At 37.5% G+C, this 25,196-nt stretch overlaps 1 protein-coding gene across 1 annotated transcript in view; it reads right to left on the bottom strand.

Moving 5' to 3' along the window:
- SOBP (sine oculis binding protein homolog) overlaps positions 1 to 25,196 on the bottom strand; it is a 225,915-nt gene that overhangs the window by 186,108 nt on the left and 14,611 nt on the right. Inside the window, 2 exon segments of the mRNA XM_021008078.2 lie at positions 10,408 to 10,593; positions 13,520 to 13,658. Coding sequence (XP_020863737.1) covers positions 10,408 to 10,593; positions 13,520 to 13,658 — 325 coding nt within the window.

The following is a 25,196-nucleotide window of genomic DNA, read 5'->3' on the forward strand; positions in this document are numbered from 1 at the left end:
TCTGTTCTAAATCCTATGACTATCTAGGTATTTGCTGTTGTGCAGTGCTCAGTAGCGTCTGACTCTACATGATCCCAAGAGCTTTATCCATGGGTTATCCCGGCAAAGATTTTCAAATGGTTTGCCGTTTCCTTCTCCAGTGTGTCTCCATTTTACAGATGAGAACTGAGGCAAATATGGGTTAAGTGACGTGCCCAATGTCACACAGCTAGTAAGTGTCTAAGGCCAGATTGAAACTCAGACCTCCCTGACTCCAGGCTTGGTGGTCTAGCCACTGAGCCACCTAGCTGCCCTCGGTGGTACATATCTCCAATTTACAGAGGAAGAAACTGAGGCTCAGTGAATTTAAACAGCTTGCCAAAGGTCACTTGGTATGTGGCAAGATCATAGGATGATAGTTTTAGAGCTAAAGGAATGTTAGAGGTCATCAAGCCCGACCCATACATTTAGCAGATGAGGAAACTGAGGCACAGAAAGGTGAAATGACTTGCAAAGTGTCATACAGCTAGTAAGTAAGCGTCTGAGGTTCTCAAATCCTTTTGAACTCAGGTCTTCTGATTTTAAGTCTAGTGATTTTTCCATTACCATCTTGCTTGCTGCCTTCCATAACTTTCTATTTTGAAATTGGGGATTATTTTTAATGACAGCTATTCCTTTATAAGGTCAGTGTGGGAACTCCAAATTAAAAAAAAAAACAATGAATGTTAAAAATTGTTTTTACATGCAATTGAGGAAAAATAAGATTTATTTTTCCCCAATTGTTTTTCCTCAATTACATGTAAAATAAAATGTTATTTTAAAAAATAAAGTCAGTGTAACTGGACTCAACAACATATAATTTCTTTCTCTACTTAATCTCTCTACACTTGCCAGACACTAACTCTAGTCTGATATCCATTATTGAAGGTTACTGGAATATAACAATTAAGAATATTTCAAATCATCTTCAATAATCAGCATGCTCTAGAATACTGGACTTGAAATTAGGCTTGCCCTGGTTCAAACTTCACCTCAGATAGTATGATATGGCAGCCAAGAAAGTTAATGCTATCTTAAGCTACAACAAGAGGCATAGCATTCAAAACTAGGAAAATACTGGTGATGCTGTACTTTGTCTTGATCACACCAGACATGGACTATCACATTCAGCCCTAAGCCTCACTGAGGATGTTGAAAAACTAAAGAACATCCAGAGGAAAGCAATCAGGACTTCAGTCCTTGAGCTCAGGATATGTGAGCATTAGTTTAAGGAACTGGGGATGTTTAGCTTGATAGACTCCTACCAAAAAAAAAAAATTCAGAGATGATCTTCACGTCTTTGGAGGGCTATGGTGTGAAGGCTGACTCCAGAGGTCAGAAGTAGGTGCAATGGAAGTTGTAAAGAAATCATGATGATGATAAGGCAAAGGATAGAACTAAAAGCAATGGGTAGAAATTGTTAGTATTATTCAGTCACATCTGACTCTTTGTGATGCCAATTTGGGACTTTCTTACCTTACTTACTGAAGTGGTTTGCCATTTCCTTCTCCAGCTCATTTTACAGATGAGGAAACTGAGGTAAGCAGGGTTAAGTAACTTGCCCAGGGTCACACAGCTAGTATGTGTCTAAGGCCAGATTTTAACTCAGGCCTTCCTGACTCTAGGCCCACACTCTATCCACTACATCACCTAGTTGCCCTAGGATAGAAGCTGAAAAGAAGCCAATTTGGGCTAGAGGTAAGAAAGCATTTTCTAACAATTAGAGCCACCCAATGGGGTAATGAACTACCTTGATAGGTGGTGGTTTCCACCTCCTTCAAACTAAGACTAGAAGACCACATGTTGTAGTGGGTATTTCTTTGGTACATGGGTTGGACTAGATGGGCCACTGAGGTCTCTTCTAACCCTCAAATTCTGTTATAACTTAGAAAAACTTTTCAGAAACTCATCTATCACACAAACCCAAAGTACACCTGAAACCCCTGTCATAGCAGCTAAAGGTTTTTATTCTTTCCCGCTTTGGGTAACTTTTGTACTTCTGAATTCCAAATGCTCTTTTTCCTTTACAGGCTTCAACATTAATATTTTACAGAATCTCAAGTTCTAGTTGCTAGACTTCATTCAATCTACTCCCCCATCCCATTCCCACTTCATGTTACAGAATGAAGAAAGTGTGGCCCCAGAATGTTCAAATAACTTCCCTAAAGTCAGTCCCACCACCAGTAAGTGCTCAGGGTCAGGATTTGATCCCCAGTTTCCTGACATCTAGTAGAGTTCTCTTTCCACAGCATCATGCAGTTCTCATTTATTTCTGGAAGATTGGCTTTATTAGCATCAAATATTCAATAATAGGCTGGCCTTCTCCAGACATCTTGACTTTCCTAGAATGCCTTAAGGATCTTGAGATTAGCTAAAATCAGATGTTAGTGTCTAAAGCCAAGTTAAAATAACTTTTGGATTATACACCCGCTAAATTTCAAACTGCAGAGCTATGTTTTATGCTTCTTTCCTGCCCCTTCTGTCACTGTAATCCTATTCAGTATGTAACACAGTGTTAGAAAAAGAGGAGGTGATCAATAAATATTTATGTGTTTATTTATTGGCTAATTGATATTCTGTTTTTCTTACTCTAAACCACTACCAATCCTGCTATCTACCATGGCCTCCCTGTCCCCCTCTCCCACTAATACAGTGAATGAATAATTTACTGTACTTTTAAAGTATATATATATATGGTACATTGAGATTAAGTCATCCAAATCCTCTTAAATTTATATAATTTTATTTAATAATTATGTTTTAAAGTTTGAACATTTAAATAAATGGCAAACTATGTATCTAAGTAAATCCCATATTTTCTCAATGGCTCTTTGGAACCCATCATTCGTGGGCAAGCCCTGAGAATATCGAATAACAGAAGAAATAAATGATGATCCTAATGAAAACCACATTCTGATTCCTGCTTTCCTGCTTGTGCAATTCCATATAAGAATTATAGAAGCCAAAAAAGCAACGTGCACATTAGTTGTGGGTTGCTCAACTACGTACACATAGCCTTGTAGGTCATGTGACTGTTTCCATCTCCTCTGTTAAACTAATGGTTCCTCAGAGCGCCAGGAAGCCGCTCTTACATACGCATAGAATTCTAGGATTTGCCTGGAAAAAAAAGTATCATGTTTCTGTGCCTGTGAGCTAAAAAACTAATTTGTGAAACTCAATGAAACCAAGCCACCTCAGATGATGGAAAATATCCATTGTTTAAAAAAAAAAGTGCAAGACCCACAGGTAGCTAAGCTGAGCCAAGTGGACAATATTCTCCTCCCCTCTCATAGCAGCATATAGCTGTGCTCTGTGAATGGGCCTTCCTTTTCCAGTGGTACATGGTTGCAAGCCTGAGAATAGAAATCAAGTCAGCTATCATTTGGAGGGGACAGAGGCAGTTTATTCATGACTTTCCAGAATCTCGGCAATAAGATTGTGTGCTTCTCCTGCTCTCCTATTTCATTTGTTATAAAGCAGTCAAAGATTTATAGTGGGGCTGAATTCAGAATAGTCAGGCTATAAGCCTCTGGGTATTCTGGCAAAACCTGTCAAATGACTTCGATTTTTAAAAATTCACTTTTCTAAATACAAGGTCCTCCCCTCCTCCCCCAATAGGGTTCAATGAAACTTTCACTGGGAAAAAATCATCTTTATAATTGCTTTCTCACAAGGAAAAACAAAAACATGAATTGCTGTCTTTATCTTTTGTGATGCTCTTTAGTTTTACAAAGGAGCAATGTGATACAGTCATGGGGGGAACATGCTAGACTTGGTCAAAGACCTGAGTTCCAGTTTTTCCCTTTTGCCACTCACTATTGGTCTTTCTGATCCCCAGTTTTCTTTTCTGAAAAATGGGGATGATAGTTACTTTCTCTTCCTCCACAATTTACCCTACTTCACCCCCACCTCACACAGTTGTGAGAAGAAACCATATACAAGGTATCCCAAAAGTCTTAATGCAGATTTAAGCTGAAATAGCTTAAAAATATTCTACATAATAAAAACATAGGCAAAATAGCTTTGAAAAGCTATAAATCACCATACAAAGAGAAAGGGGGGGTTTGGTTTCTCTGTAATTATATTCTCAGTATAGCACAATTTAAATGAAAATATTGAGAAGTTTTCCAGAAATAATTACTAGACCCTCATTGTAAAACTGTCCTTGAAATTCATACCATTGTTTTCAGGAACATAAATTCAAGCACAGATTCTCAAAGTGGGCAATACCACCCTCTGGGGGCTCTGGGACAATCAAGGGGGGTGGTAGTAGCCCCAGCTGTAATTAGGGGGCATTGAATAAAAATAAGAGGGTGGTGGAAGAATGAGGAAAGAAGAGAAGATAAGAAAATTTTGAAATACTGTTCATACCTGTTTCATCTGTTGTGTAACAGAGTTAAAGTCATAGTGATTACATTATTTTCCAAATAAACACACAAAATGCAAGTTATAACCAATCAGTGATCAAGTCTGCCGACAGGTCTTAACAAGCAAGTGTTGGCAAGTGAGCATTATCAAAATTTCAATGCAGCAAAAACCCACAAATTTACAATAAATTATTAAATTTAGGATGCATCATTTTTTAAAAAAATATTTTATATCTTTTTGAAATGATGCAAATTTAAAAAAACTGTTAAAGGATTAAAGAAAGTAGATTTCCAAGGGGGTGCTAGGTAATTTTTAAAAAGGGGGTAGTAAATAAGTTTGGGAACCTCTGATTTAAAGCCATAAAGGACCTCAGAGGCCATCTAGTCTACCCCTTTCATTTTACAGATGAGGAAACTGAGGCTTAGAGAGTTTAGGCAACTTGTCTAAGGTTACGCAGGTAGTAAGTGACATAGACAAAACCTGAATTCGGGTCTCTGATACCAAAGCCAGTGCTCTTCCCACCATTCCACACTACCTCCCAAAAGCTTCTGAGGTTAAATTAACTCAACCACTTTGAATGGAGTCCAGAAGGATTCATATAGCATTCATATAGCAAATGTGCTATATTCATATAGCAAATCCTACTCCATAGGGGAAAAAAAATGTTATAATGAAGTTCTAATGAAGACTGTGAAATTTGGCCACTCAAACTAGAGTTGTCCTCAAGAACTTCATGTTCTTTTCTAGTTATAGTCTTTTATTTCAGAATCAGACAATAGGATTTTCCTACGATTTCAAACTTGGGGAGAGGAGGAGGGAAAAGACACGTTTGGCATAAAAATAAATCCTTGGCCAGGGCTTTGCTATTTGCATCTTGATCATTAGTCTGATGTTGGAAATCTGCTTATGAATGCTTCCATTTGATCATTTACTAGATCCTGATGAAAAGGACTACGATCTTAATTTCAGCAAAACTGCTACTGACATCAACTGACTCAAAAAAGGTTGCAAAATCAGGGCTATTATCTTGTGTTTATAACAAGTCTGTTACCATAGTAATAACTGTGATGTCACAAATTTGGCACTACGGGCCATATTCTGGCTCTAAGCAGAGGGGAAAAAAAAGTTAGCATAAGAAGAGGGATACAAACATATGGGTTAAAATAGGGTCAATATTTGTGAGAACCACAAAAGGCCAGGGAGTTCCCCCATGTCCCAGGCAGTGGGGGGTAGAGGGTCAGGAAGGGGTGGCAGCATTCAGCCTAAACATCTGTTCTGCAGCCACAAAAATGACTGATCTCCAATCCTTCTGCATGCAGCTGTGCATGAAAGAGAGTTAAAATCAGAGAGAACATATCTGAGCGTTCCCAGTCATGACTACTCCCCTGGGCCAGTGATCTGTCAAAAGCAGTGGATTTGAGCCCAACCAAAAAAGCACATTCTAGGGGAGTTTTTGCCCATACAAACCCCACTGGCCCCCAGAAGACATAGCTTATCTCATGAGAGCAGCACACTCTCTATAATATAGTGATTGATTCCCATTGGTTCACCACAGAATCAGGTCTTTAGGGGAAAAAAAATAAGACTTTTCAGATACAGACATATAGACATAGACATGTAGTCATCAGAGAGCATGGAAATATTGCAACAGGCATTGTTATCCTCCTACTCTAGATGGAAATTGCATAGGAAGACATTGCGAGCTTAGTTTAAAATATCACAGAGTCAATCTGTGGTGGAGTAAAAAAAAAATGATAGATTAAGCTCCAGTACAATAATTGTATTCTCAGAAGACTAAACATTTACCTCATTCCATTTTCCTTACCTTGAAAGATAATAATAAGGAGAAAAAGAGGGTGAGGGAGAGGGAGAGGGACTATAACCTGTAATTTCATTGATACGGGAAGCTCCCAAGTGAGAAAATTACCTCTACCAATGCAAGAGGACAACTTCTCTGCAACCTGTAGCCTTAGAGAGTTGTCTAAATCACTGAGACGTTAAATGACTTGCTCAGGATCACATAGCCAGTATATAACAGAAATGAAACTTGAATCTAAGTCTCCCTCTCTTTGAGGCTGGTTTTCTATTCACTAGACCTTGCTGACTCGAATGTAACAATTATTACACTGTAATATGCCATTATATTATATAATTATATTGTAACATATTAAAATGATGGGAATAGGCCACATTTCTATAGTATTTTAAGGTCTGCAAGACGCTTCCTTTAAGATAACCTTGTGAGGCAGGTAAGCCAATTATTATCTCCATTTTACAGATAAGTAAACTGAGGCTCAAAGAGATGAAGTAACTTGTCCAAGGTCACACAATTAATTAGGATGTCAGAAGAAGGATGTGAACTCTTCTCCCATCTCCAACCTTAGTACTGCTTTTTAGGAATTACAGTCAAGCCTGGTCATTCAGCTTTTGGTCTTCTCATCCCTACTTAGTTAACTCACTTATTGTACCATGCCCTCCCTAAGTATGGACTGGAAAGGGGTTTCTGATAATTTATGGATTTTATGTATCAGAGTAGACTTCATATTTGAAAAAAACTGTCAAGTCCCAGCAAGGCAGATCTAATCAAGAAGGTCTCTTCACCTTTGCTCATGGACACCCAGAGTAGGATACTTGACAATTGTCATAAATATGTGGGGAGTGCTTAGCAACTAATCACCAAATTCACTTCCTACTAGTCTCCAGTGTTATAATCTATATTCTGACATCACATGAACCAGGGGGTTTTAACACGGAGTCCTTGAACTTGTGGGTTTAAAAAAAATACTTTGATAACTATTACAATATAATTGGTTTCCTTTGTGATTCTATGTATTGTATTTTATATATTTAAAAATGTCATTCTGAGAAGGGATCCATAGGTTTCACCAGACTGCCAGAGGGGTTCATGACTCAAAATAGGCTCTGTCAAGAGACACTGAGAGAATATACCCATCAAACCCTAGGAATCTTGCCCCTGGAATCTCAATTCATTGGCCTGATATCATGGGAATTTTCCTATTTGGAGACCTGAATGAGCTAAACTAAAATATAAATCCCACCATTTTGGGTCTAGTAAGTTTTCTGCTGAAGAGCCAAAGGTTCTCAAACTCTTCAAGGTCAAGGAAAAGTTTTTCATCATTTTGCATACTCTGACACTCCAGCCCTGGGTTGTATAGGTTCAGGGTTTAATAGTGATGGTGCAAGGATATGTTTAAAGACAGCCATCATGACCACACCTTTTCTTTTAAGGAACTATAAAAGTTGGGTATCTAGAGTTCCATAGAATGCTGCTTTAAAAAAAAAATAACACTTGTGTTGGGCTATTCTGTTTCTCCCAGCCTAGCAGATTCCTGGGCTCCATTACAGGCCTCAGTCCCTTTGCATATTCATTGTATGAACTTATGTTAAATGGGTGCTGTGTGCCTGGATTCCAGGCAGCTTGCTAGGCAGGAAACACCGCAGCAAATTTTCTGGCATACTGCACCCAAGTGAGTCTCAACTCGGTTCATTTTTAAGTTCTCTTTTGCTCCCAATCAATTTGCATTTCAGTGCACAACTTTATGCACAGCCTATGTATGGGATATCTGTTGGTAGGGATGGGGAGGAAGATTAGAGACTAAGCAAAAAAGAGGAAAAGATTTTTTTAAATTATTATTATTGGAACCACTCACCTAAGCCACTGTATACATGTTCAAAAACAAGTTCCAATTTTAGAAAATTAACCATTCCTTCCTCCATCCTCACCTACCCCTACTTGGTCTATTCATAGTAGATTTTTGGTGTCTTAGGAAGGAAATTTGGGTCCCACTCTATTCATGCACAAGCAGCCAAAAGAGAAAATGGACAGAGAAGAATTATCTTAAGTGCAAATCACCTTAGTCATTTAGAGAAATTCATTCAAACAAATATTTCTAACAAGTCCAGACTTGTGATTTGATAAAGAACATAATGGACTGAGGGGTAGACTTGGCATCAGAAAGACTAGGGTTCAAAACTTGCCTCCAACACTTCCTTGCTATGTGACACTAGGTAAGTGACTTAACCTCTATAAGTCTTAGTTTCTTCATCTGTAAAATGGGGATACTAGTAGCACCTGTGTCATAGATTTGTTGTGAGGACCAAATGGGCATATGCATGAAAAGTGCTTTTTCACTACATAAATATAAAATATTATTATTATAATTTCTTTTTTTTGAAGGCAATTGGAGTTAAGTGACTTGCCCAGGGTCACACAGCTAGTAAGTATCTGAGTCTGGATTTGAACTTAGGTCCTGCTGACTTGAGGACCAATGCTCTATCCACCATATATCACTTATATGCCCCAATAATTTCATCAGTGATATAAAATCCTGGTGTGGATACTCCCTCCACTCACGCAAATTAGCAGCTCAATTTTTTTTTTTGGTGAGACAATTGGGGTTAAATGATTTGCCCAGAGTCACACAGCTAGTAAGTGTCATGCGTCTGAGGCTAGATTTGAATTCAGGTCCTCCTGACTCCAGGGCTCATGCTCTATCCACTGTGCCACCTAGCTGCCCCTGTAACTAACAGTCTTAAAGAGTTGTTTAGGGCACTGACAGGTTAAGTTATTTACTCATGGTCACCAAGCATGTTTTGTTTTGAAGTTTAACTGGTAAATGGATTTTAATTACATACATTTTAAAAGATCCTCAGTTTCTAAGCTCCTCTTAACACTAACATGAAATACTATACAAACAATCAAGGTAGCTATTATCTGCAACTATCTGAGGCATTGGTGTCAACAATGAAAAGAAATAACACATTGGAAATCCACCTATAACCTATACTTGAAATTTTAGAGGTATACATGTGTTGGTCATTTAGTGAAATTCATTCAAACAGCTCATTGCATTCTTTAGTTCTACAGTAAAATTATAATGACCATTGTTAGGACATAAGAAAATAAATACTGTAATGTGAATTCATTATTTATTGGTGTACAATAGGCCACCAACATAGCCAGGATAGCAAAAATATAGTTCACCTTAGTCCTAACATTTATAGTCCACTACATACATTATCACATAGAGTAAATGTTCTTAACATCTAGTCCATGGACCTAGAAAGGGTAAGTTTATAGATTTTAGAGGGTCCATAAACTTGGATGGGGGAAAAAAATGAACCTTTACTTTAATATGATAGGTTTCCTATGTAATCTTGTGTCTTTTATTTAAAAATGTTATTTTGAAAAGGGGTCCATAAGTTTCTCTAGGCTGCCAAAGGGGTCTATAAAACAAAAAAGGTTGAGAACCCCTCTACACAGTATTTCTCTTCGTAAAACGTCTGTCACCTGCATTACAAGACTGAATAATCATGCTAGTCTGCTACACCAGCGTTTAATTTTAGGGTGAGAATTTTCTGGAAATGTAAGAGATTTGAGAATATGAAAGATCTTTATTAAAACAATGTAAACAAACCAAAGAGTAACTAACAGTCCACAAAGTGCTTTCCAAGAATTAAGTAGATCACTATGAAGAAGCTAGATGTTATCATCTGGCTTTGGGCAGATTTAAAGGAAAAAGAAGACCTGGCCCAAGATCAACAGATCCTATATATTCCTTTACGCAGAGAAATACTTGAACTCAGCACATTCCCAAAGGGCCCTCAATGGGCAAATAGTTCCTTGCCCTGTGGCCAGGTTCTTTCTCATAACTCAAAGTTTTGTGCATCCTGTTTCAAAATCAGTTCATTTATTTTTTCAAGTATTACATTAACAAAAGGAAATCCATCATTTGCAGCCAATAATATTAGAAGCCCTTTGTGAGTTGAAAGCCCATACAATGCATGTGCTTGTAGTCCATGCCAAATTCAGTCCAATATAACACTAATACTAAAAAACAAAATAGAACAATCTTGCACAGATCTTCCTCATGGAACATTCATCACAATTAATATTATAGCCCTTCCCATGACTTAACTATTTTAAAATTTACTTATAAGATGGCAGAGTCAGGATAGCTTTCTATGAATTACTGTCATTTTTAAACAGTGAAGATTTACCTGCTGGTGGCTTTATGAAAGGTGGTGGAATTAATGGTACAATAATGGGTACATTCCCATGATCCTTTGACCCTGCTGGTGAGTCAGTAAGTCCATTTCCCGTGGCAAGCCCTGGATAGCCTGTGTTCATATTGTATGGTGAAATAACACTGTCCTCGGATAATTTTGGCTTTGGCAAAGAATTCTCTGTAAAATAAAAAAAAAAAATCATATTATATATATATATACACATATACATAATATATATATACACACACACACATATATATACACATACAATATGGCAAAAAAGCACTTATCAATTGGACTAAAACCTTTTCTCTGGTTATTTTTCTCAATTTGGAAGATGGTATAGTGAAAATTAGTATTTTCTATTAGATTTTAAAAAATAAAACATTATCAAAACTCCAGGGAACAATTCTGCTCACATCACCACAAATTTCCATCTGGCTCCTTTATAATTGGCTTCATGCTGGCCATTTTATTCTGACATCAAAACTGATGAATTTAATATTGTAAAAACCTCCTTGGAACACCTAAAATTCAGATTTATTGAAGGTCAAACTATTCTCCCTGATGTGGTGTTTGTAGCACATCTCTTACATCACACTAGCCTATTTAAGCAAGGTTATACAGTTTTCCAAACACTGGATTATCACAATTCCAGAAGACTTAACGATAAATGGTAGGCATGTTCCTGACCTCTTGACAGAGGGGTGATAGACTCAAGGTGCAAATGTGACATACGCTTTTTTGGAAATGGCCAATGCAAAAATTTGCCTTTTTGACTCAGTATATTTGTTACAACGGTTTGGGTTTTTTTCTAATAAGGGCTAAGTAAATCAATTTTTGTTTATTGAAAATAATAAAATAAAAATTATAAATATATAATATTCAATATATTAATTTAAAAATACCACTGTATAATGACCTGACTGAATTAAAATTTAAAAATTCAGGAAGAAGTGGATGGGTAGAAAGAAACAAAGGCTCATAGGATTATATAGATTCAGAGTTCAGTGGGACCTTAAAGGTCATCTAGTGCTGCCCTTTAATTTTATAGATGAAAAACCTAAAAGCCAGAACAGTCAGATGACTTGTTCAAGGTTACACAGATAGCTGTAACCAGAGCCAGAACTTAAACTCTGGTCCTCCAACTTGAAATCCAGTCCTCTTTCTATTCTATCTTCCACATTTTTACAAAAACAAATTCATGGCTAGCAGATGAAAGAAAGAAAGAAAGAAAGAAAGAAAGAAAGAAGAAAAAGAAAGAAAGAAAAAAAAGAAAGAAAAGAAGAAAAGAAAAAAGAAAAAAAGAAGGAAAAAAGGAAAAAGAAAGAAGGAAGGAAAGGAAGGAAGGAAGGAAGGAAGGAAGAAGGAAGGAAGAAGGAAGGAAGGAAGGAAGGAAGAAGGAAGAAGGAAGGAAGGAAGGAAGAAGGAAGGAAGAAAGAAAGGAAGGAAGGAAGAAAGGAAGGAAGAAAAAGGAAGGAAGGAAGGAAAAAAAGGAAGGAAGGAAGGAAGGAAGGAAGGAAGGAAGGAAGGAAGGAAGGAAAAAAAAGAATGCTTATTTAAAAGTTTAATGGTATCTTAGCAATATGAATTTAGTAACCTTTACCTGAGCAAGAACCCAAGTTCTTAAATAATTAAAGCCCCAAAAACATCAAATAAAGGAAGTAGGCTCCTCATCCACTAAAAAAAAAAAATCTTCTAGTAACAAGTCTAGGCACTCACCTCTTGACTCTCTCAGAGGAAAAGATTAATACCAAGGCCAGGTATTACGTGAACTATTAGTTTATAGAATATAAACTCATGACTTGCATCTTTCTATTTACAGAAAAATTGATGATGCTATCTAGATAACGTGATGTACACAATTTCATAGCAAGCTGAATATAAAATTTGTCACGTACATTCGATTCCACATGCCTGCAGGACAGCTCATTTACATTCTATTTGTTGTCATGTAAGAAGAAAATGTATTACCTTGGAGACTGGAAATAAAATATTTGAAAAGGTAGTTTGAACTGACAGGATTTTCAGTGGAATACAAATACTGATCAAATTATCAATAACAACATGCAATTAGTTTCATAAATGGTTTGTGAATATCCCTGAAGAGTGTGGTGGATTATTGTTTGTTGTTTGTCTTCAGGGAGGATTTTTTTTTCATACATATCTTTTTCATCTCTACTTAGATGATCTTCCTGAATATATGGACTCATGGATTCATGAATCCCCATATCAACACCCAATACAGCACAGTTGTAGGTTTCCTTAATGAGGCTCCAAGCACAGCTGACCATTCATAAGAGTATATGACAGGCCATTGCACCATGAAAAGCTGACATAATTTCTCCTCTGTACCTCAGCTTTGAGAGAATGCTTGTTGGATAAGTTAAGATCTAGACATTTGCCACACTCTGAATCTGTAGCATTCCTCTTCTCACCCTAGCTGCAATTCCCAATCTATGAAGTCTAGCTGGAGAATCCAAAGACAGCAATGAACTGGGAAAGAACTAAATCCCTATTGTGTAAGATTGGGAATAATTTTCATAAACAATACAAGATCTAGGAATCTTATTCACAACCGGAACGCAACTCAACAACCCATACATCCAATATTTCTCTTTATTAGTACTCCCATGGTGAGGGAGAAGGAGGAAAGGGGCAACCCCCCCCCCTTCATTTTCATAGTTATCTGGATCCTCATTTATATTTTGATGATCTAACTCTGACATTTTGCTTAACAGAAGCCTTAATCCCAGGATATTTTTTTAATAATGAAAGGGCTCAGGAATCCAAAAGTAGTAAGCAATATTTTCTCCTTTCATTGTTTTTTTGGCAGAATCTTGAAACCTTGACTATATAAGCCTTGTCTGGCTCTGTCATAATATTACTGTTGGCGGAGAGATAATAGTAAGTTCCTATTTGTTTTATATTGCACTCTCATATTCTATTGGATCCTGCTTATGGAAAAACCCTGTTGGAGATGTACATTTAAATCAGCCATCGGAATAGGCTACAAAGCATGAGTCCCATTGCAACTCTATTCTGGCAGGTTGCGATAGTTCATCTTTCTTTGCATGAACAAAGGAACATTAAATGTCATTACCTTTGAGAACAGAAATGTGCTGCCGGCTCTCCCCATCTGTAGGGTAGTTCCTGAATTCAATATCCTCACCATCTTTCAATTCAACCTTATCATAACCATACCAGCCAAGAAGTTCATTCATGGTGTTTTCAGCAAAGTTCTGAAAGAGAAGAATTGCCTGCTTATTTAGGTAATCAATAATCACTTTGGAAAGAATGCATAAATCAAAATCTATTTGCACTGTACCAAGAACTGCTAGCATTGTCCCATGCCCTCCAGACTCATGCTTGTTTTTCAAGTCACATTTAAAAAAATAACACATTTAAATCCCATGATGCCATGTGCAATTATGATATACCTTCAGACTTCTAATTTAAAGAAAAGAAGAAAAGAATTTATCATTTTTGCTTATGGAGGGTTCATATTTTTAGCCTATATTCATCAGTAAAATTTATGTAACATGCTTCTATAAAAATATTGAAAAGTGAAACAAAACTAGATGAGAACAAAAGACTTTCTTATGAAAACAATCAACCTTTTCAGTGCTACAGATTAATTTAAATTGGAATAGCTTTCTGACTCAAACGTGGATTCTTAATATGAATGTCTTGGATCAACTAAAATTTCAATAAAGAAAAAATTTCTTCATTGTCAACATGTAAAGTAGAACAAGTAACAACACAAGTTTTCTTTTTCATTTTTCATTGAGCTGGAGGAGTTTTTTAAACCTTATACCCCTTTTTGGTTTACATATGTAAAATTAAAATTTAAACATTCAGAAATGTTCATTTCATTGACGATATTTTCTTGCCGTACAAACCCAAGGTCAGCTGGATTGTCTCTTATACCTTCATAATTCAGTTCAATTCAGCAAATATTTCTTCAGTACCAACTGCCAACAAATTTTATAGTCATTATGGAATTGATTTTTCAAGTTCATTCTACCAATCCAGCAAATCTAAAATTTTACAGTCTTACCAACTATAAATTTCAAAACAAGATGTAAAACTATACGTTTTGATGTTCTTTTGTGATGTGATGGGTAACTCTGTGATGATATAGCTAAGATACCCAGCTTGATTGCCACAAACTGCCACTTCAAGGTTTCCTTTTAGTTCAAATGCTCTTGGATTCTGCTATGAGGAAATCAGAATTTCAGAATTATATTTTAATTTGTAATTTATGTCCCTGAAATAATGTGCTAAGGTTTTAACCAAGGGTATTCTGGTAAATGTATAACAACCAGCTTAAGAAGAAGAGGGATATACACATGACACGTTTTTTAACTTAATCTGCATTATTAACATTTTTTCCATTATTTTCTTAAGTCTAGACAATCAACAAACATTAAATCGGGCCCTGATATGTACAATTTATCAATTTCTGGTATAAATGCTTGAACAAGAAATTTAACAGTTGGTTTTCAGAGCCAATACAGACTGGCTCCAGCGCATCACTGATTCTACCTCTAAGGTGCTAAGACAACATGAGTGTTCTGGGTTTTCTTGAATTCCATGTCTTTAGATTTCAACTGGGATTGCATATAAATGAAAAGCTATTTCACTACTGATTCTGCAAAAACAAACCTGGCATTTCAAACCACTCACAGGATTTTAGACCCTTTCTTTAGCACGGGGATCTGAGTCAAACTATGATGCAATGACATGCCAGCAATTAAAAAAAAGGAAACACCCAACACCCAACCAGCTAACATTGCTCCCTTAAGGGGTTTACTATCATTGATGGCTAGTTGTTTCTACATTCTATTAATGAATACATAAATAAGGTATGAACAGTAAGAAGAATAAACCTAGTAACTTCAAGAATCCCTCCACTGAGAAGTCTTGTGCTAAATATTTCTCTATTAAATCAGAAGAGCATTTCTTTAATGAGATGATATTTTCCCTTATTATCTCACTCCTTTCACTCAACTTAGTGTCTGATTCAAGAATAAGAAATAATGTTGCTGACGTAAGTTCACATTGTACAAGTCCCTCCCCCATCAGACAGGGAGCTAAAATCTAAATGTCTAAGACATATTCTGAAATGTAAAACTTGCCTTCCAATGGCTTTTAAAGACTCTCATAGTCTTCTCAAAGTAAGTAGAAGTCATCAAATTGATCTTAGTGTGTTTACTCTGACATTGTGATTAAAGTAAAGTAAGGGACAAAACTTTTCTGAATAATGTCCACTATGGCTAACTGAAAGGGGAATGAGGGTGCCTAAGGAAGTAATGGCTTTGTCCTCATGAAGAGTCATCAGACAAAGACCACTTGTCAAGCATGTTGTAGAAAGAATTCTGGTTCAGATATGGGTTGGACTACCTGGTCTCTCAGTTTCCTTCCAACTCTGAGACTTTTCATTTCTGTAATTGTATATAGATGCCTGAGCTGATCTTCTTCCCTCCTCTGATCCAACCCAACCAGTCAGTGGGCATCTTATCTTCATCTCTACCAACAGCACCTCTTAATTATATATTTTCTTAGGCATTTATCATAGTCTAATTTGCATTTTATTAATTTTTGTGCACATCTTATCACTCCAACTAGATTATAAGCTCTCTGTGCATTCACTTCTACCAAGTATAACGGCTTGAATGCAATTCACATTTAATGATTATTTGTTGAATCCAATTCAATTAAAATGCACATTGAATTATGGATTCTTCATAATTTTGGAATGAATGGATGTGATTGCCACAGTCTACAGCTCCATCTAACTCCTGTAGTGGATGCATAATCCATAATACATAATTTACAGATCCGTCTTCTCTTACTAAAGAATACAAGGTACAAATCCACTCATTTTTCTCAGATCCATATTTTGCAGAATATAATTCAGGATTTTTGTGATATATAGAACCTGATATATATATATATTTTAATCCCAGGTTTTTACCATTTGGTTAGTTTAATTGTGGCCCTCAGATACTATAGTTTTGTTTGTAAACCATTTGACTTCATAGAGTTCTTAATATGAATTACATTTTTTTATGATTTTCAATTAACTATTAAAAACAATTTTTTATCCTAATCAGGAAGAAAGTGAAATTGATATGTGGGGCTAAGGAAGACAGCAGCTGTTCCTAATAATGTTAATGAAGTCACCAGCCCCTCTCCCACTCTGAAGCTACCTGCGGGCAACAGAAGAATGCAAGGAAAGCTTGGGCTTCTGGGTTAATGTCAAGCTGGCCTGATATACTATAGGGATTAAGCTCGGCTTTTTGGAAAAGGTTGGCAAGGGAGCCAGGTGAGACTTTTTCATGGCAAAATAGTTCATCTCCAGAGACTTTAATTAGTTAGCTCTGTAGTTTTCCTGTATATCGACATTTGTATTCCTTTTGTTCCATGGGTCTCTGGGGAAAAGTCCTACTCATCGGGTTGTGCCACCAACTGCTTGAGGCTATAGACACAGTATATGCTAAAAGGCTATGCAGTGATGACTCTTTGTCACAAAGCTGGTGACTGTTAAATTCTTGACAACACCTTCTGAAGCCTTCCTCAATTTTCCTGGGCCTGTTTGAGTCAGAGATTGTAAGTCCCTGGCAGACAGAGATCACGTTCCCTGGACAAGTAAGAAAGGCTTACTACAGAGCACCCCCTCCTTCTACTTAACTCTACCACTTCAAAACTTCAAAGGCATTATGGAAGCAAAACATGGGTGAGAAGATAAGGATGTTTGCTACTCTTTCCTGGCTCTCTTCCTACTTGTCTAACAGTTTCTTCACAATCTCCATCACAGGGTCAACATCAATATCATGCCTGCTAACTACTGATGTTCTCCAAGGTTTTGTCCTTGTCCTTCTCTCCTATTTCTACACACACTTTCTTGGTGATTTCATTTGTGTCCATGGGTGTAAGTACCATGTCTATGCAGATTTCTCACAGATCTATATATCCAGCTCCAGTATTTCCTGGGAGCTTCAGTCCCCTATTACCCACTGGACAATTAAAACTAGATGTCTTGGAGATACCTTAAATATATGTACAAAACTGACCTTATTATCTTTTCCCTATGCCTACCTATCTTTCAAACCTCTATTTCTGTCAAAGGTACCACAAATATTCTTTTCTTAGGCTTGTAACCTTGATGCCACATATCTAACGAGTTGCCAAACCATATTGTTTCTAGCTGTACAACATCTTATCTCTCTGCTCACATAAATCACAACTTTAGTTCAGGCCCTTCTCACCTTTTACCTAGATTATTTGTAACAGCCTCCTAACTGGTCCCCCTTGCTCAAGCCTCTCCCCTTTCCATCCATCCTTCTGTCTTTGTTTTGGTTTTGTTTTGTTTTGTTTTCTGAGTGAGGCAATTGGGGTTAAGTGACTTGCCCAGAGTCACACAGCTAGGAAGTATTATGTGTCTGAGGCTGGATTTGAACTCAGGTCCTCCTGACTCCAGGGCCAGTGCTCTATCCACTGAGCCACCTAGCTGCCCCTATCCATCCTTCTGTCAATGTGATTTTCCTTAATAATGTCACTCCCTTAATAAATTCCAGTGGCTCCCTGTTGCCTCTGGGACAAAAATAGATTTTTAAAGACCTTTATAAGTTGGCTCCAACTTATCTTTCCAGCTTCATTATACATCATTCTTCCTTCTGCACTGTGATTCAGCCAATCTAGACCTTCTTTCTGTTCCTCACACATGACACTCCATCTCCCATCTCTGTGTGACTTTGTACCTGCTAACCTCTATATCTGGAATACATTAACTTATCAGCTCTACCTCACAGAATCACTCTTTCAAAAAGATTGTTTCATTCTTTTTATTTGTATCCCAAGCATTTAGCCCAGTGCCTGGCACACAGTAAGTACCTAATAAATGTTTATTGATTTATTAATTGGTTTCTCTATAGCCTTCAGTACAATAGCACTACTACTTCTAAGCCTTCCATTTTTAAAAATCTATACTCCAAAGGCAGTGAGAAGAAACACTAGCCTTCTAGGGTCAGTGTGGTCCAGTTTTCAAGATGCAGTCATGGACCTTGTAAACAGACCTTCATGTGTAGATTGGGCTAGAGATGGGAAGGCAGGGGAGGAGAGAGAGGAATAATTCAGATTGAACAGTTACTCTAAGGAGGGAAAAAGGCCCCCCAGTGGAGAGTTATCATCAACATCAAGACAGGATTTTGGATCATTTGGGTTACCACCCTGGCAAATAGGATGTGGCTTCAGGAATTCTGATAGGGTGAATACTCTTTGATACCGTATAAAAGTAAATTCAACTAACTGAGGATATTTTGGATTGGAAGGAGGCAGTGCTAGTGAGAGTATTTAGAAAGGTCCTTAAAGGACTGCTCAGAAGGGCTTCTTGTGCCTGAGAATCTTGTGGACTTAATTGGTGTGACAGTTCCATTGCCATGACATGAATATGGCAGTCTAGTCAATTTTACCTTAGTAACATCTCTAATATGTACCCCCTTCTCCCCTCTGACATTGTCATCACACTGATACAGGCCCTCTTCACCTCACACCTGAACTACTGCAATAACCTGCTGTTTGGTTGGCCTGCCTCAAGTCTCTCCCTATCCCAGTCCATCCTCCACTCAGCTTCCAAAGTGATCTTCCTAAAATACAAGTCTAGCTATGTCACTCCCACGCTCAATAAATTCCAATAGCTTCCTATCTCCTACAGGATCAAATATAAAACCCTCTGTTTGGCATGCCAAGCCCTTCATAACCTGGCCTCCACACCTTTCCAGTCTTCTTACAGATTACACCCCACTATATAGTCTGCAGTGACACTGGTCTCCTTGCAATTCCTTGAACAACACACACTCCACTTGCTGAATCAGGGTGTTTTCACTGGCTGTCTTTCATGCCTGGAATGTTCTCCCTTCTTATCTCTGCCTCTTGGCTTCCTTCAAGTCCCAGGTAAAATCCCACCTTCTACAAGAAGTCTTTCCAGGTGCCCTTTAATTCCAGTGTCTTCCATCACTTGATTATCTCCCATTCATCCTGTATATAGCATGTTTGCAAAGTTGTTTTTCTATTATCTTCCCTATTGGAATGTAAGCTCTTTGAGAACAGGGACTGTCTTTTGCCTTTCTTTGTATCCCCAGAACTTAGCACAATGCCTAGGACATAGTAGGATCTTAATCAATGTTTATTGATAGATTATTAACTAATTAGGATGCAGAATGAGAAATGTACATATTTCTGTATATAGCCACTAGGGGAATTTGTTTTGCTTGACTATCCACATCTTTTACAAGAAATTTATTTTTGTGGGGTTTTCTTCCCAATGGGGTAGGGACAGGGAGAGAAAAATAGATATCTTTTCTTTTTCTTTTTAAAAAAGAGAAGTAGTGGGTTGTTATAGATGAGAAATGTTACATGCACTTTCAGATGGGGTCATTATATTATTACTTCTAAACTGGTATATTTTGTTACAAGAAACCTCTCACCAAATGGAAGTAATCTGTAAATGTTTTTAATGTAAAAACAAAACACAGAGGAGAGGGAGAGAGGGAAAGAGGGAAGGAGGGAAGAAAGGAAGGAAGGAAGGAAGGAAGGAAGGAAGGAAGGAAGGAAGGAAGGAAGGAAGGAAGGAAGGAAGGAAGGAAGGAAGGAAGGAAGGAAGGAAGGAAGGAAGGAAGGAAGGAAGGAAGGAAGGGAGGGAGGGAGAGAGGAAGAAAGGAAGAAAGGAAGGCAGTCTAGGATGCACTGAAACCAATCATATAGGCAGAAACCCTAATTTAGGAGAAGGCAGTGGACTAACACCAACATAACTGGCAAGACCTTCGTAGCCTCTAGTTGATCCCCTACTAGGGGTGCATGAAGAGATAGGGGCACCCTTCTTCCTCCAGGAAGGGAAAGGAAGAAGGACCAGTCTTAAAGAAAGAATATTGTTTACTACAATAGGGAAAGCAGGACAGTTGATCTATGAAGCAGGCGGTCAGCAGCTGTAACCATTAGCCCTAAACAAGGGCACATCAGCTGTTCTTCTGTTCTGAGGCTGCCTGGAGGGAGTAGACAAAAGTAAGGATAACCTTGGTCTGGAATTCAGTTGGCCCACTGCACTTTGGTGATAGCACCAATGCATTTTGCAAGGAAGACAAGCAAGAGGGATATTCAAGCAAAACCATACCACCATAGGGACACTGGATATATGGATGACTTTTCCTTAGAGCCTGCCTGTATCTTTGTACTCTCTTATGTCCTATGTCCCTAAAGAAAATCTTAGATTTGGGTTGAACTGCAAACTACTTTAGTTCTCAATTGAGCAATCACAAATGTTAAGCATACTGAACTAGGCACTAGGGATACAAATACAATGAATTAAACAATCTCTATTTATAGGGAGCTTATGTTCTAATGGAGGGGACATTACATTGCAATGGGTGGGATATAAATCTAATAAACAGAACAAGAATGAATACAAAATTGTTTCCTACAAGAGAGTTGGGGAGGATGGTACTAGCAATTAGGGCAAAAGACCAGGAAAGACTTGATGTCAAAGGTGGTGCTTGAGACGTCTTGAAGGTAGAGAGGGAAGCAGAGCTGAGGAGGGAATTATATATCAAAAGGCAAGACAGTGATAACCTATCGAAAGATCAATGATTAGTTTATCCTTGACCAAGACCTTTTGAGCTCTTCCCTACTCTCTTGGACAGAGCTATGTCAAAATGGGACCTCTGCAGTCCATGATGATAGTACCCTAACAATGTCAATGAAAGCAAGGCATTGTATTTAAGGCTGGACATTCCCTCAAATCATAAAACACAAACACAAACTTCTAAATATTTCAACACAGAAACTATAAATCTGGAAGTAAAAAGTAATCTTGATAAAACAAGGTGAGCTAGTACTGAAGCTGGATTGTAATCACACTCTGATATGCTGCACATAATGAAGAGAGAAAGACCCAAGCCCAGACCTTCAGCATTTTCCTAGCAGGAGACTTACCTCTTTGTTCTGAATGGACCTGATACTAAACTGAACCAAAGCAATAAAGTACATTCTTATAATTTGTTGGTTCTCAGGGTTGAAACTCAGCAAACAAAATAATAATAATAATAATAGCTCATATTTGTATACCATTTTATGGTTTACAAAGTATTTTCCTTACAACAATGCTGTGAGATAGGTATTTTAGGAATTATCTATCACCAGGTATATGATATACTCTAGGGTTTCTATATGGAAAAAATGGATTTAGAATACAGAAAGTAATGTTTAGGCTCAACATAAGGAATCATCACTTAAATAATAATAAAAACAGGTTATTGTGCCAAAAGAGATTATAGAATTTGCTTCCCTATAACACATACAACACTCTACTTTGTGTGGCTTACATCCAACTCATTTTAATTCAACAAACAATGTCTTTTGGCAAACTTATGTACAAAATCATAGCTAAGTGCTATGAAAGACTCATAGATAGGGGCAGCTAGGTGGCGTAGCAGATGGAGCACTGGCCCTGAAGTCAGGAAGATCTGAGTTCAAATCCGGCCTCAGACCAAACACTTGACAATTACTAGCTGTGTGACTGGGCAAGTCACTTAACCCCAGCTGCCTTTAAAAAAAGAAAAGAAAAGAAAAGAAAAGAAAAGAAAAGAAAAGAAAAGAAAAGATAAAAAAAAGAAAGACTCATAGATAAATAAGTCATCTTCAATCAGCTTGGCATCTAATAGGGGGAAACAAGCATATAAACTGTAACATAAGGCAGAATATGATGTGTTATAAAAGCTAGAGAGAACAATAGGGGTTCACAGAAAGGATTGTTAAAAACCTGCTTGCAGTGAATGAAGGAAGGTTTTTCAGAGAAGGCAGTTTTTGAGTTCAACCCCAAATGATAGGTAGGTTTCAGCAGGTAGAAATTGGGGGAAGAGGCTCTACGAAAAAGGAAGAAAAAGCAAAGACAGGAAAGCACAGGCTGTATATCAAGGAAACAGAATAATCTAATTTGTCTGGAGCATCCCTGAAAGAAAATAGTAAGAAATATGTCTGTAAAGATAGGATATTGCCCGATCATGGAGGTCCCTGAATGGCAGACTGCTGAGTTTTACTTTCTTTTTAAGGCAATGAAAAGCCATTGAAGACTTTTGATTGACATGATCTAGAGCAGGATTAAGTGACTTCTTGAAGTCCTTTCCACCTTTAAATTCTATGAAATTAAAGGATGTCATAGCTCCTTAGGATCAGAAGCATTTCTGATAAACTCTTAAAGAAATTCCTGCTTATACTGAGCAATCTAACCACACAGTCCCCAGCATGCTACATGAGGGATGTGGAAATGCCCATCTGGACTAGACCAAAGAGACCACAGTTCTGAAGGTGTAAGTGGATTGACTCATAGGATATCGGAAATATAGGAGGATAACAAGTACTTGGGAAGAAAATCTTGGACTTTATTGTCACTGAAAAAATGATCCAGAAAATACTGATAATTATTGATCATACACCTATTTTCTTATTGCTACAAAATCTGAGTAGTCCTTAAAAATCTGCTCGTTTGGAGAGTCTAGCCTTTCTAGCAACAGACTAACTATTCTAGACATGCCTCCTCCTCCAGTCTGGTATTCTTTCACTTCTCCATAATCTTCTATACCTGAAATCTTTCACATTAGAAACTTCTCTGCCCCATTCAACCTCACTAATTGGTACCTCCTCCATGTAACATGAGAGGGGGCAAACTATCCTATTGTACCTGAGTAAGATGCTGGCCCTCCCAATAAAATGCCTGGTCCTAGCCTCTTGGACTACTGCTCTAGGAAGTGATATGGTCTAGTACACTTCAGTAAATATCACTATTGTATCACAGGAACATAGCTTTAGAGAATTAGAAGCCATGTAGTCCAATCCCCTCATTTTACAGATGAGGATACTGAGGCACAGAGAGCCTAAATGATTTACACAGGATCACACAGCCAATATCTTGTATAATATTTAAATCTATGTCTTCCTGTCTTCAAGTCTGGTCCCCTATCTATGACATTATGCTGCCTCAATTTGTGGTCCTAATTTTGGAGATGTTGGCTTCCAGCCCCATGACGTTGCTGCCCTGAAGGAGGAGATAAGACCCTAGCCATCTCCCAGACAGAAGATGGGGGCACTTAGACCAAGGAGTAGACTCTCCAAGGACCATTACTGAACTTTCTTACTCCTTTTCCCATGGCCCAAAGATGTCCAATGGCCACTTTGGTCTCTTTTCCTTGTTGCCTCTGACTTCCCCTTGAGGTTCTCATTCCTGGATGTCCCCTGAATCCACAACCCTTTCCTTACGTGAGTTAAAACCCAAACATAAAAAGGGCTATTTGTATCAGAATTTAGACTCTTTTCCAAATGTTTCTAAATCCCCAAAACAGACTGGGATAATGTTTATGAAGACCAACATATGCATCAAGAGAGTCTGTGATAAAGTTATGGGAAGGGAATAGACATTCTTATCCATATTCTATATTCTACGGGAGATCACACCTTCACAGTTACACAATTGACTGAAAAGTCCAGAGAATATAAGGTCCCACTGTTTATTTTTTGTACACTACATAAAAGCATTTAATTCAGTAGAACAAAATGTTGCCTTAAATGATTTCCCTTAACAAGGTATTCTCCTTGTATATATTGAAATCATACAAGATTTCTGGAAGGATATAACAATAGAAATAACTTTGTTGGACAAACTGATTCTTAATATCAAATAAAGCATAAAAACGAGTAAACATACTCCCTGTAGTTATTTGTCTGCTACTGTCAAGGAGGAGGCTGAGTACAAAAGGAAAGATCCTACCAAAATATTTATAGCAGTCATTTAGCAAAGAATTGTTAATAGAGTAGACAGCCATTGATTGGCAAATAAATGTAATAGAATAATACTATTCTGTAAGAAATGACAAATATGATGAATACAGAGATATAAGGAAACACTCATATAAACTACAGCAAAGTGAAGTAAGCAGAATTAGGAGAACAATATATACAACAGAGTAAGTCAAAAGAATAATAACATAACAATTGAAATTAAATGCTAAAAATTATAATGACCAAGCTTGGCCTCAGTGAAAAGATAAGTTAAAAAAAATCACTTAGCCCCACTTCTTCATAGAGGTGAGGGAGCATTGTCATGGAATGCTTCATAGGTCAGTTAGGTGCTTTTGGGTTTTTTTTTTTAATGTGCTGGTTAGTTTTACTGAATTTTTTTCCCTATTTTTTTATTCATTATCTTAAAGGATAGGTCTCTGGGAAAGGCAATGGCAGGAGAGATACAGTGGGAAAGGAAGGTAATACAAAAACAAAAGATATCAATAAAACTTTTTTTTTAAAAGAAAGCATGAAATCCAAATCAAAATGGGATTCCCTATAGAGGGTAACATCCTCCACATGCTCCTGTTTGTAGATGGCATTATTTACATTCCATTAAGCTCCAGAACATTGCACAGTCTCCTCAACAAGATCTAAAATCAATTAAAAGTGTTTGACCTAACTATGCATATGGAAAAGTGAAGTGGGTGAAGAATACCTGTTATTCAGACTATGCTATATAGATGGACAGCTTCATAGAGCTCATACAGTAGTATGTGTGTGTGTGTGTGTGTGTATGTATAATTTGTGATGATGCTGTAATAGGATCTTTCTCACACACATACACACACACACACACACACACACACACACACACACACACACACACACACACACACACCCCAGGCAGAAAAGAAAGAAAATGAACTGGACGCAGAATTTAATGGAAG

The sequence above is a fragment of the Phascolarctos cinereus genome, unplaced genomic scaffold (assembly GCF_003287225.1).
Source record: "Phascolarctos cinereus isolate Bilbo 61053 unplaced genomic scaffold, phaCin_HiC Scaffold_5;HRSCAF=322, whole genome shotgun sequence".
Lineage (NCBI taxonomy): Eukaryota > Metazoa > Chordata > Mammalia > Diprotodontia > Phascolarctidae > Phascolarctos > Phascolarctos cinereus.